Genomic DNA, 14,490 nt, shown 5'->3' on the forward strand with positions numbered 1-14,490 from the left:
TTTGCCAGGATTGTATAAAATTAGGTGTGTACGATTCGATAAATATTGACTGAATTTCAGCACATAATATACTGAAAATAGTTTAATCTGGGCATGTAAAAGCAATAGAGGTCAGAAGTATATAAATATTAGAGTTTTAAATCAGCAAGATCCTGTGCACGTACGAATTTGTATTGACGAAATACAGCACTTGATATACTGAAAACATTAGATATTGTCAGATATTTATATTTCCATCTTCTTTGTTCGTCCGTCCGTCCGCCCGGATTGGCTTTTGTCCGATTTCATAAATGTGTTTGTTATCTCCACATGATAAGTGGAAAGTTAGAATTTGGGTACGATTAGACAAATAATAACGATAGCAATATGCGCATTGTGAGGACCCTCAGCTGAGAACGACGTAACAACTCATAAAGCGTACAAGTGTCGTGTCAGATAATCGTGATGAAAACGCCAATAAGTTGCAAATATAACCGTTTTTGCCCCGCACAAACCTCGCTTTTATTGCGTTCATGGACATCTTACAACGACTGTTTCGATTTCCATTGCAAGCTGTCTGAAGTTTCCTATACGCTCAAACCAAACATATGGCGATCTTGACACACTCTAAAGTCATGTAAAATCGCAATGATGAGGACGCTTAGCTTTGATAGCTTTACACATTTGTCTCAATGGATCAGCATAATATCATCTATTAATTGTCTGACTTTTTTCAAGACAGTCGTTCAACGAATACCCTTAGAATCACAAAAGATTTAAGACACAGACCAAAACTTTAGCAGGATGCCGTTCGAAAACTCTCAGAGATGTAAAGCATAGTACATGTTAGTCAATTTGAAACAACAATTTTTTCCTCTTGAAAATAGGGATGAAACTTCAAAGACCTCTTTGGTCAGAATTAGCCGAGTTATGCTCATTTGAAGAAGGAAGATGAGATGTAAATTTATATCATATTTCTGGGGTCAAAATTGGCCAAGGAGATGTGGATCAGTCACGAGACTGTACAGTCTCGCTGTATAGGTTGACAAAATTTTTTACAGGCTTCCATTCGAAACTATCGGAGGTGTAAAGTTGCAATTTGCACTGATTATTCGCACCCATCTGAAGTTGTTCTGTTCCAATCTCAAGTTCCTGTCGTGTTCACACTGCCTGCTACATCACTTTTAGTGTCAGGTTAACAAAAATATATGCGATTTTCCTCTCAAAAATAAGAGTAAAACATCAAAGTCGATTTTCTCGAAACAATTCAATTCCGGAATTCTGTTTTTGATGAAAATAGACACAGGGCATGTGAAACCTTCATTCGATACAAAACTCATTCCTCTCGGGTCAAAATTGGCCGATTGTTAGTCATTTGAAAACGGGGGTGTGGGTCAGCCACCAGCCTTTAAAGTTTCGCTGCACAGGTTCGGGTTAAGACTAAAACTTTGACAGTCTGCCGTTCGAAAACTATCAGAGATGTGAAGTGTTCTGTTCCAATTACAAGTTCCTTCCGTGCAAACTCGGCCTGCTTCAGTGTCAGACTTTTTTCCCAAACCAAAATTTAAGTGATTTTCCTCTTGAACATAAGGATGAAACTTCAAAGTCGATATTTTTGAAAGTTTTAAAAAATGTCGACTAATAGAGCCGCAGGACATGTTAAGTTAATAATTTGATTTAAAAATCATTCCTCTCGGGTCAAATTTGGTCGACTTATGGCCATTTGAAGATGGGGTTGTGGGTCAGCCACCAGCATATAAGATCCTGCACAGGTCTCGATGCACTGCAGGTTGCATAATATACGGTCCTATAAGTCTTGCTGCACGGGTTGCATAATACGGGCTTATAAATCTTGCTGTACAGGTTTGGGTTAGGACCACAGACTGTCATTCGAAAACTTTTAGGGATGTTTGGTCTGCAGGTGCCCAATCACCTAAAGTTCTTTGCCTGCTACGGCACTTTTAGTTTCCTAGTTTGTCCTAATTCAGTTTTCGAGCAATTGTTGTTCAGGCATGTTTTTGACAGTTTTTTGACATTTTTGACGTTTGACATAACAATTTTCCGTCCCATGTTTTTCAGTCCCACATTTTAACTTCATGTATTGCACACTCTTCAAACTACAGCATTTTTAGTTTCCGACTTTTTCCGAAACTGCCTTTTGAGGGTTTTTCTTTTGTCTATGCGTGAATTATTCTGCAAACTTGTTGGAAAAAGAAGGGAAATCAAAGAAACTAAAATGGAAACTGTCGTTATTTGTCTCTGTTGGAAATCGGGCAATGGAGTTTTGTTCATTTCTTGTTGATTCACAGGCTGACAAAGACAATAATAACACCACAGACTTCTCACCTTATTGTCCCGTCGCGTGGGACCATTTCCTGTGTTTTCAGTCTGAATTCGGTATCGAGAGTAAAGATAGCTTGCCATACAAGGTAACATACGCCCACAGGCAGCTGGCAGAGATGATAACTAAATCTTTTTTTGACCAAAAAAATGTTAAAGAATAATAATACGAAATTTCTCAAATTGAAGATATTCATAAAACATTTATGTCTCAAAACCTTTGGATGGCCCACAGACAGCTGTCAGAGATGATAACTAAGTCTTTATTGACCAAAAATATATTAAAGATGTTCATAATACGAAATTTCCCATAATACAATTATATCTCAAAACCTGTGGATATCTTATCAAATTTACAGTTATCCTGAGTTTTTCTACAAAATCTTTTTAAATCAATAGTAATAACCCAGAAACGTTGAAATGTCCTCTTATTTCTTAAATTTCCAAAGATATTTAATAATATTATCCAATTCACACGAACAAGATCTCATCAATATAGAAAATTTATATCTCGATATATATACATGCATAATTGCATACCAAGTTTCATCACGATCAGGTGATCGTATCCCTCATCGTGTTTACAAGAAATGCAAACGAGCGGACAGTGGCGACGGCAATATACGTCCACATTTCCATGTGGGCGTATATACAAACTTATAAAACAGTTTTCTTGATCATTCATCATAAGAAGAGAATGTTCAACTATTATCTAATTGCAAAGACTAATTATAATGACATCGCACTAGTTTCATACTAAATCACATACATTTATCTTGTCATGGGAAATGGTAAGAAATTATCTTTACTACATAACATAATATTTTATTTCAAATATACAACAATATATAATAAATATAATTTATTTATAATTATAAGTAGGTTATCATCTTCTATCTATCCTGGTTCACAACGTTCAGCTCTCTAGTTGCTACAGTTCAGCTTCTACCATTCTAGAGTTGTTTAGATGGAGGAGTTGGTATACATAAAGCTAGCATATCACAGGTTATTTGTGGATTGTTAAAGTTGGATACAAAAGTTAAAGCTGAATGGATCAATGCTGTTACCATTTGTTTACATTGTGCTTCAGTAGAACCAACCAAAGCACAGCCAATATCTACCTTGGAAGCCATTTGAGCAGCGAAAGGTTGACTTGCAATAACAGTGTTGATATCACCGAGAAATTTCAAACAATCTGTACAAGCTTTATCATCAGAAACTCTGGGTTGAAGTAACATCGTAAAAATACCGGCTTCTTTACTCAAATAATTCTCACTCTGAACTCCATAAACTGAAGCCAAACCAACAATCATCAATAACATTAAAGGTGCCATGTCTTCTATTTGAGATGATTCTCTATTGAACAACTTGATAGGATTGTATGAAGTGTAGAAGTGCTCCTAACTTTTATATACAATGTAAGAAGGTATCATCTGGATTCATTATTTCATGGATAATTAGGTAGTGATAAAAAGTTCTAATAGACAGTATATAACTCTTTATGTATGAATACTATTAAGTGGCAACATTAGGCTGTAATGTCTCAAATAATATTTTCAATATTAAGAACAATACAACAAAGTGGTAGAACCAGGTGCATTTGTATCTCAATTTATCATTACAAGCCCACATAATCAATAGGCTTGTAAAATGTTGGTTTATGAAGGCGATACAGAATAGAATTTCAGTATTTTATCTTTAAAATGTTTAATTGGTAACTCCATTAACAAGTTAAATAAAAACATTTCTGTCATATAGTGAGCTTAAGTATATACCAGGTTAGCACTTAACATGTTAACCCTTTCAAAACCGAGTTCAATATATCCACTTTGTTCGTTAGTTTGAATTATTTGATATAGTGTATAGTCTTAATTTTGCCCTCCCGCCCTATTTCCCTTATTTTATTTATTTATTTTTATTTAATTATAGTTTGTAATAAGCGGATTAGATTAAATTCTTGTTCTAATTTTTGTTCATTTTGTTCTTTATTATTAATTTAATAGTTTGTATTTTGTAAATTTTAATTCCTTTTTAGCCAATATAAAGAAAGTATTCATTTACTTTATTATTGTCTTGCTATTAGAGTTGGGAATTTGTGGAAGAAATAATTTTTAGTCTGTTCCTTGATGGTTCTATTTAGTTACAGAGCTTGAAATACTGAAAATACGTTAGCTTTGGCTTGTAAACGCCATAGAGGTCACAGTTTTTGCCAGGATTGTATAAGTTCCTACAGTGTACACTCTGCCTGTTACAGCACTTTTAGTGTCAGACTTTTTCCCGAACCAAAATACATGCGATTTTCTCCTTGAAAAAAAGGATGATACTTTAAAGTCGATATTCACGAAAGTTTTAAAAATTCCGAATTTCTGATTTCGACCATCAGGATGTAGGACATGTTAAACTTGTAATTTGATTTAAAAATCATTCCTCTCGGGACAAGTTTGGTCGAATTATGGCCATTTGGTTTCGTGGGTCAGCCACCTGTATATAATATCCTATACAGTTTCGCAGCACAGGTTGCATATACAGTCCTATAAGTCTTGCTGTACAGATTTGGGTTAGCTGCCAAACTTTTAGAAATGTAGGCCTAAGTTCATGTTTGCAGGTGCACGATCACATTAAGTTCTTTGCCTGCTACGGCACTTTTAGTTTCCGAGTTTTTCCTAAACCAGCTTTCGAGCGATTTTCCTCTTGAATATGGGGTGAAACTTTTAACTCTATTTTCTCGTTTCAAGTTTTAAAAAATCTTTAGTTTCCGACTTTTTCCAAAACTGCCTTTCGGGGGTTTTTCTTTTGTCTATTTTGCGTGAATTATTCTGTTTTCTTGTTGGTTCACAGGCTGACAAAGACAATAAGAACACCACAGAGTTCTCACCTTATTGTCCCGTCACGTGGGACCATTTCCTGTGTTTTCAGTTTGAATTCGGTATCGAGAGTAAAGATAGCTTGCCAAGCAAGGTAACATACGCCCACAGGCAGCTGTCAGAGATGATAACTAAATCTTTGTTTGACCAAAAATATGTCAAAGAATAATAATACGAAATTTCTCAAATTGAAGATATTCATAAAACATTTATGTCTCAAAACCTTTGGATGGCCCACAGACAGCTGTCAGAGATGATAACTAAGTCTTTATTGACCAAAAATATATTAAAGATGTTCAAATTTCTCATAATACATTTATGTCTCAAAACCTGTGGATATCTTATCAAATTTACAGTTATCCTGAGTTTTTCTACAAAATCTTTTTAAATCAATAGTAATAACCCAGAAACGTTGAATTATCATTCTCCTCTCATTTCTCAAATTTCCAAAGATATTTAATAATACTATCCAATTCACACGAAAAAGATTTTCAATATAGAAAAATTTGATAAAAACTGTAGCCCTTATCATGTGTTCAAGAAATCAACGGAAGAACAGGCGGATAGGGGCAACGGCATTCATGTGGTCGTATAAAAACTTATAGAACAGTTTTCTTGAACATTCAGATATGATCTTCATCATCATTCATCATAAGAAGAGAATGTTCAACTATTATCTAATTGCAAAGACTAATTATAATGACATCGCACTTGTTTCATACTAAATCACATACATTTATCTTGTCATGGGAAATGGTAAGAAATTATCTTTACTACATAACATAATATTTTATTTCAAATATACAACAATATATAATAAATATAGATAGGTTATCATCTTCTATCTATCCTGGTTCACAACGTTCATCTCTCTAGTTGCTACAGTTCAGCTTCTACCATTCTAGAGTTGTTTAGATGGAGGAGTTGGTATACATAAAGCTAGCATATCACAGGTTATTTGTGGATTGTTAAAGTTGAATATAAATGTTAAAGCTGAATGGATCAATGCAGTTACCATTTGTTTACATTGTGCTTCAGTAGAACCAACCAAAGCACAGCCCATATCTACCTTGGAAGCTATCTGAGTAGCGAAAGGTTGACTGGCAATAACAGTGTTGATATCACCGAGAAATTTCAAACAATCTGTACAGGCTTTATCATTAGAAACTCTGGGTTGAAGTAACATCGGAAAAATACTGGCTTCTTTACTCAAATAATTCTCACTCTGAACTCCATAAACTGAAGCCAAACCAACAATCATCAATAACATTAAAGGTGCCATGTCTTCTATTTGAGGTGATTCTCTATTGAATAACTTGATAGGATTGTATGAAGTGTAGAAGTGCTCCTAACTTTTATATACAATATACGAAGGTATCATCTGGATTCATTATTTCATAGATAATTAGGTAGTGATAAAAAGTTCTAATGGACAGTATATAACTCTTTATGTATGAATACTCTTAAGTGGCGACATCAGGCAAAATCAATCCTATAATGTTTCAAATAATATTTTGAAGTGCAAGAACAATACAATACAACAAAGTTGTTTTGCCAGGTGGATGCTGGTGGAACGCGATACAGAATATATTTTAGGGGATAAATGGTTTTTATACGCCCACAAATATATTTTGGGTATATTTTGTAATCACCCTGGCGTTCCGTGGACCCCTTTACATGTGGTTCTTGCTTGAATACTATTAAGTGGCGACATCAGGCCAAATCAATGTTGAGATGTCTCAAATAATATTTGAAAATATCACAAACAATACAACAAATTGGTTGTAGCAGGTGGATCCAAATTATCATGATGTACCCACATTGTCAAATTGCTTCTAAAAATTTGGTTGATAAACGCAATATAGAATAGACATTTGGGAAGAAATGATTTTTAATCTTTTTTATGGGTAGCATTTTTCTAAGTTTCGAAGTTCAAATATTTACGGCAATAGAGTACTTGATAGACAATTGATGAAAAATGAAATGAAATGAATGGAGTTTTACGTCCTACCTTTCTGCACCATGTTGGCTAATGAAGACGGGCAACGCGATGCAGGGTGCAATGAGGGAAATTTTGCCAGGACAGTGGCATTAGCCTGCCCTTTTTCGATTTCCAACTGTCAAGTGATCTTTAACGGGCACATCCTGTAGTACACGGGGCCTCGGGTTATTGACCCATCGGAACGACTGGACGCTTTTTCCATGTCAGCCCCTCTTACCTGCATCACTGAAGTCATTATCTCGACCTATGTTGGGATTGAACCCTGGACCTACAAGTTAGCGAGCAAGCGTCCAACTCACTGAGCAACCGCGGCTCCCAGAACACAATTGATGAGACAGTTTTTGTCCTAGTTATGTAAAATTGGTGTGTACGAATTTGAGTTGGATTCGACAAATATCGACGTTTCAGAACATAAAAAACTGAAAATTCGTTAAATTTGCCGCATGAAAGCGAGAGAGGTCACAGTTTTTGTCATATTTGTATAAAATTGGGTGTGTAGGTTAAAACCAACTAGATCTTGTTTTGAATTTGGGTACGATTTATCAAATATTGACGGAGTTTCAGCACTCCATGTACTGAAAATCAAATATATATAGTTGTCACATTTTTCATTAAATTTTGTGTAGCTTCGATTCCAAGCTTGTTTGGATATTATCGACCGAGCTACTGCCCTTTATATACCGTAAATAAGTTAAAAGGCGCTTATGATAAGTTGTCGGATTTTTAACAAATTTGTGTGTATCTTTCTATTCACTACTGTTCAACTAGGTGATTTCAAAATCCTTTAAGCTCATAAAAAGATTTTTTTCCAACAGAATTTGCGATCGGATTCCAGGACCAATGCCGCAACTGGTGCGTATACTGTGCCTGCAACTCAACATGTCAAATCTGATTGTCGAGACCTCGGTTTATCGTTTCATTCTCAGGATCATATGTTCCGTCACCCTCTTTGATCATACGATTGACGATGTGGAAGTCGTATCACTAAGTTCGATACTGACCTCAATCAGAAACAATATAAATTCTCACGTGGCCTAATTTGAAAACCAAGGGGTGAATTAAGAAAAACGCGTCAAAATTTGTTTGTGAACACAAAAGAGACTACAGTTTTCAACTGATTTGAATGAAATTTGGTGTGATCATTCAAATTGGTGAGATCTTGGACAAGTTCGAATTTGATGATATTTCGATGACGGTCTTTGAGTTAATGCCCAGTTAAGGCCAAAAGTAGAGGTGGCGAAAGGAGAAGGGCCGATATGGGAAAGAGGCGAAACCGAGAAGAAGGGATAGGGGGGGGGGGGGGGGGAAGAAGAGGCTTGATGGGATAACATCAAAACTCATGGGGAATAAAAAAAAAGATATCTACAATATATAACATAAATCGTTATTTAAAATATACAACTATATAATATATAATTAGTAAAAATCATCTTCTATCTATCCTGGTTCACAACCTTCATCTCTCTAGTTTCTACAGTTCAGCTTCTACCATTTTAAAGTTGTTTAGATGGAGGAGTTGGTATACATAAAGCTAGCATATCACAGGTTATTTGTGGATTGTTAAAGTTGGATACAAAAGTTAAAGCTGAATGGATCAATGCAGTTACCATTTGTTTACATTGAGCTTCAGTAGAACCAACCAAAGCACAGCCCATATCTACCTTGGAAGCTATTTGAGCAGCGAAAGGTTGACTGGCAATAACAGTGTTGATATCACCGAGAAATTTCAAACAATCTGTACAAGCTTTATCATCAGAAACTCTGGGTTGAAGTAACATCGTAAAAATACTGGCTTCTTTACTCAAATAATTCTCACTCTGAACTCCATAAACTGAAGACAAACCAACAATCATCAATAACATTAAAGGTGCCATGTCTTCTATTTGAGATGATTCTCTATTGAATAACTTGATAGGATTGTATGAAGTGTAGAAGTGCTCCTAACTTTTATATACAATGTAAAAAGGTATCATCTGGATTCATTATTTCATGGATCATTAGGTGGCGATAAAAAGTTCTAATAGACAGTGTATAATGGCGACATCAGGCCAAATCTACTCTATAGAGATCAATTGTTTCAAAAAATGTTTAGAAGATCAAAAACAAAACAATAAAGTGGTAGTAACATGTGGATGCCCCAAATTCATCATTACATACTATACTATCAAGTGTCTTTTCATTCGGCTTGATAAGCGATACAAGGTAGAAGTTGGGGAATCTGACCACTTCTTCATTGCGCATTTTGCTATTTATGTTTATTTGGTCGGATCAAGATTAAGAATCAGAATTGCATTTGGGATACTAGATGACATTATTTACGTCCTAAGAGTGTTATTAAATATCCATACGCATAGAAAGGTATCGACGGATAAAATGGTTCTTAACTCAAAGGTACGGGATAGAATTACGACACACGTCTATTTATATCTATTGATATAATCATATATACAGTATATAGTTGCACTCTTTTCAACAAATGCAAGATATGGTCATCTCTACCTTTCTTTAAACAAGTCAGACTCCTGTTACGGTGCCGTTATTTGAAATACATTTAATATTTTTACGTCAGACTGTTCATATCTGTTGTTCTACTTAGTTGGCTGTCATTATTTACATAAGCGACTTCGTAACTATAATTTGTTACTGGTTATAGGTGTTATAGAAGATACTCTCCTATACAAGCACTGGCTATTTCAATTTAAAGAGAATATGTTTTACTGAAGATTATTCATAGATTATTACTTCTGAAGAAAAAATATATTCAACTCAAATTCCAATGCAATTGTTTCAGGGAGTTCTAATCTACCATGAACCAATACATTACTAAAGTTTTTATTTCTTTTATATGCAGTTATACTAAACGTTTGGAAATTCATCTTGGAGCTCATTATAAAAGCGTTGACAATGACAGAGGCATTTTAGCTGTAGTATTGTAGGTTGCAATGAAGGGTATGATCTGGTTGTCATGTTGGATATTTAGGCTGGTGTTTTATAATATATGGTTTTGTTTATGTGACTGTATTTATGTCAAAAGCAATCAGATTTATCAATGAATTCAGGTTCTTGAAAGTTTAGCTCCGCTTAAACCTAATATAATTGTAGGCAATCAAATGTCTTCATTGTACAAAAGGTTGAACTTTAGTTTTTGATTGATACCCAGAACACCACAGTTTCTTCAATAATGACCAACCATAGTGACATATAACTTCTAGTAATTCTATTGATGATAATACACTGGCACCAAGATAGAATCCAATTTGACCACCGACAGTACCTGTAGTAACGAAAATATTTGTATACCTAATGCCTAAAATATATCATAAAATAGAACCGACGATAGAATACAATATGAAACCCAAGACTATCTATAGTTTATTTTTAAATATTCTGTTTTATTTCTCTGAAGACTATCTATCTGAGAAAATCATATAAGTTCAAACATGCTGCTTGGCTATTTCGATGATAGTCAATGTATTGGAACTAAGTAGGCCTAAGAAGCATCAAAACTCAAAAGATTACATACCTAATGTTGTTTCAATGGTATGCTTAGCTTCATGTTGTACATTAACTACATGCATTGTTTTGAAATAAATGTTAAATTTTAGCAGATTTTCTCTGAAAAAAAACATTCTTTCACTTAATAATTTTTTTTTGTAGAAAATGGAATTTAAAAAGTATTTTCGTAATTGCTGAACTCTGGTGTTTATCCAGTTGTTTAACTTGATTTTCACCATACGATTTAAAATTATCAGACACTGATTGGTGGAACAATCGACAACAATCATCTAGATCACAGAAAGCAAAGCAATGTGACCAAATTTGTTGTTTTAACCGTTCATTCAAGACATGCTTTCGTCATGGAATATGATATATATTTATATATAATACATCTAACCTGGCATATGATAAATTTTCAATATATTCTCTTTGATACAACTGGTTACTAACGGGATTACTAGGAAACAAGGTATAAGATATATCAGTTCTAAACTGTGCAATAACACACTGGTCTGAACACTGGGTACATAGTTGTCGTTTTTCAACTTTTTGAAAAGATGATTCTGAAAATTATATTACGGAGAGCCATAACATATCAAGGAGTGTATTGGCGACTGGCTTTTCACAACAAACAGAAACTGCGATGTCCTTCCGTCCAGCTCGATAAAGGTTCTCATTGTTAACGAGGACTTTTGACTAATAGGAATGTGATATGCCGATACCATGTGCTAGTTATATTCTGTAAATTAATTATACAAGGGTGTTGTCGAGGTTAACTAGATGATGGTTTCACTTACTTAATGTGGTTTGAACACACTTGAAACTATCACTAAAATCTGGATCGCATGTTCCTTGTATGTCTACTGTAATAATAATAATTAAATGTATACTAATACGATAACAAACACAAGAAGTTAGTAGGTTTACAGGGAAATAATGATTGTAATATTATAATGCTGAAGCTAGAAATAAAGTTAAAATGAATTGAGTTAATTGAATTTGAAGGGTGTACATAAAGGGTGTATTTAAATGTGAAAGATGTCTTCGTAATTAAAAGAAATATCCTATTTTCACAATGGGAACGAACGCCATTCGGTGTGCAATGAATTGTTTTGGAATTGTCAACTGTCAAGGCATAATACACATGTTCAGCCTTTTCAACGCTAACCAGAAATAATAAATTGAACATACCTTTTAAAAAACAGGGACATTTTACTTCAATAATGTTATCAATGCATTGTCGAACGCATTTTGATCTGCTGTATGAAGGATCACCATTACAATATCGTCCACCAATACCTTTATATGGTCTTGGTAAGTATGTTATCTGTAGAATCAATGTGCCAGATGAAGAGATTTATAATTGAAAAAAGATAAATTAGTTAAACTATTGGTAAAGTGGCGACAGACTAGTGCAGTATAAAATGAGATAACAGAACTGGATTGCTATTCGAACTATTGGAGATTCATTCTGTGCCAGTTAACTTACTTAACCTGAGGATACCACAACTTGGCGATCGAACCTATGGTCTCTATGGTTTAGCAAGCAAACACCAATCTGACAGTTCGAGACTAATAAGTTTTTTTTTGGAAAGTGTAGAAACCCTGAAATCTATACAAATTTTACCAATGATTTAGTTAAGGCTATATTTGCTGATACACCGGGTGATAACAAAATATAAGATGATTCCGAGAATTCTTCGTCTTCATATATATAAACCTGAATAGAATATAGACATTAATCGATAAAAAATACTTAATGAACGTAAATTCTTCCAAAAAGTATATGTTGGGAGCTTATAACGAGGGTTTACTACTTCTGTCCGAATAGAAAAACCTTTTTTATGTAATGGAATTCGAAATCCAGATGAAAGAATATTGATTCGATATCTGTGAAGATTCAATATTTCTAGAATATATATCGTGTAACATAGTTACACAGTCTGAAAGTTTCTCCTATATAGCTTGCATGTTGATAAAACATGAAAATGAGATGGCATTATGTTTACAAAATATCTTACCTGTAAACCACCCGTATCATATAAACCTGCAGGACAATTACTTTGACGAGAATCAGCTATTATTTCTAATCCTGCAGCCATTCCCTCATATACTGTGCGAAATTTCTGAGAATTTGCATGATTTGTAAATCCATTAAATTGAAAACATATGTTATTATTTACAGCTACTCTTTTAAAATAACGGGCAATGTCTAGATCTTGACTGTTCCATCTAACTTGTAAAAATACATCATCCATTATGATAGAAGAGTTTTTCAAAAGATCAATAAGATATTGTCTTTCCATAGTGGAATTTTCACTTATATTTCCTTTAAGTAGTAACCAATCACTGTTCACAAGGAATGAGTCTTGTATCTGTTGGTTGAGATCTATATTTGATAGGAATATTGAACAAAGAGTACAGATGGTTATAGTTGGAAATTTTATATATGGTTTCGTTTCGTATTTATTTACTGTTTTAACTTCATACGAATAAACTGACTTCAAACCAACGAGAAGTAACCCTAACCACACACAAAAGGAGGAAATCACAAGCAAGGTCCACAGCCCCCTAAAATAATTAAAATCATGTATTTAAACAAATAACAAAATCTAGACACTAAAACACATATTTTCGCTTTGAGTCTGTGATATGCAGAAAGGGAAAGATTTTAATTATTTCGCGTCAATTAAAGATGGTTGAAAGAAAAATCAAGTAGACTCAATGCTGTATCCATCATTTTTATATTTCATAATCAAGACCTGTAAAGCATCTCTAAAACTAAAGCGCAATTGTTAAGATAAAATGATTAATAATTATTATATGCCGTTTTTTTTTTGTAATTCTACGAACTAACGCGAACTAGAAAACAATTTACCTCCTGAATTTGTCCTCCTTTTTAATTCTGTTACACCCATGAATGGTTGCATCATCCAAAAAATCATACATCGCAATAGATTTCATGTCTGTCTTTCCAGTGATCTCGTGTTCATACCATTATTCTGACTAAAATTAAAAACATATTACTGTTTGGTTTCAGACTAGAATCTATACGAATTAAATGTAAGTATTGTGAAATAATTTGTAATAATCGATAAAGAGTTGGTTATTAATTTGATCAGATAAATCTAATATCAACACGACTGTATGAGATTACATGCAATGCTTAAAAATGTAGCTACAAACTAAACGTAATAATAAAGTGTTTTTCTTTTCGACAAAAACTAATGGTATCAAAGTTTGCGCAGAATACAAACTACATTACTACAACATAATGAGTTTAAAATTAGGCCATACAATCATATTTCATCTAGGTGGATTTCCTTTAAAGGTTCGGGCACACGAGCTGTCTTGGTCGGAGACTTTTGTCGCCGATTAGAGTCTTGTCTTGAGTTTCAACGACTAGCACGAGCTCGCTAGGAGACAAAAATCTCCTGTCGGTCTTTTGCCTCGTTGTCGCCAATCACAAAGTGAGTCTTGATTGGATGATGATGGCCTGTCATGCACACAATAAAACTATCAAAGACAATTATCAAACTTGATTGGTATTATAAATCCTGTCGGTGACACGATAATCTTGTCGTGGAAGCACGGGCACACGCGAGATTTTTACTCCAGATTCCAGTTGGCAAAAAAAAATCTCCGACCTGCAAGACCGCTCGTGTACCCGCACCTTGAGGAACAACACACAAGCAACACGTAATATTTACCTGTCTGGTGCGCTTAACATCCAGTACCGTTCTGTATTTTCAACTTCCTGGGCTTGGCATAAGTACCTTGTATAAGCAATCTGGTATTTAAAATTCT

At 34.3% G+C, this 14,490-nt stretch overlaps 4 protein-coding genes across 4 annotated transcripts; all 4 read right to left on the reverse strand.

Moving 5' to 3' along the window:
• Positions 1-3,124: 3,124 nt before the first annotated feature.
• LOTGIDRAFT_230427 (hypothetical protein) lies at positions 3,125-3,687 on the reverse strand. The gene has a single exon (XM_009048170.1). The coding sequence runs from the start codon at positions 3,651-3,653 to the stop codon at positions 3,273-3,275; it is 381 nt and encodes a 126-aa protein (XP_009046418.1). The 5' UTR covers positions 3,654-3,687; the 3' UTR covers positions 3,125-3,272.
• A 2,397-nt stretch (positions 3,688-6,084) lies between these two features.
• Positions 6,085-7,207, reverse strand: LOTGIDRAFT_156905 (hypothetical protein; the record flags this gene model as incomplete). The annotated part of the gene is made up of 2 exons (XM_009048171.1): positions 6,085-6,422; positions 7,195-7,207. 2 exons carry the CDS (start codon positions 7,205-7,207, stop codon positions 6,085-6,087), a joined length of 351 nt encoding a protein of 116 aa, XP_009046419.1.
• Positions 7,208-8,678: 1,471 nt separating this feature from the next.
• On the reverse strand, positions 8,679-9,059 carry LOTGIDRAFT_156906 (hypothetical protein; the record flags this gene model as incomplete). Its single annotated transcript, XM_009048172.1, has 1 exon — positions 8,679-9,059. The coding sequence occupies one exon, from the start codon at positions 9,057-9,059 to the stop codon at positions 8,679-8,681; it is 381 nt and encodes a 126-aa protein (XP_009046420.1).
• A 1,242-nt stretch (positions 9,060-10,301) lies between these two features.
• Positions 10,302-13,647, reverse strand: LOTGIDRAFT_156907 (hypothetical protein; the record flags this gene model as incomplete). Its single annotated transcript, XM_009048173.1, has 8 exons — positions 10,302-10,492; positions 10,709-10,800; positions 11,081-11,246; positions 11,481-11,546; positions 11,875-12,010; positions 12,311-12,403; positions 12,705-13,254; positions 13,562-13,647. The coding sequence occupies 8 exons, from the start codon at positions 13,645-13,647 to the stop codon at positions 10,302-10,304; spliced, it is 1,380 nt and encodes a 459-aa protein (XP_009046421.1).
• Between the last annotated feature and the right edge of the window lie 843 nt (positions 13,648-14,490).

This window comes from Lottia gigantea, assembly GCF_000327385.1.
Source record: "Lottia gigantea unplaced genomic scaffold LOTGIsca_12, whole genome shotgun sequence".
NCBI classification, from domain to species: Eukaryota; Metazoa; Mollusca; class Gastropoda; family Lottiidae; genus Lottia; species Lottia gigantea.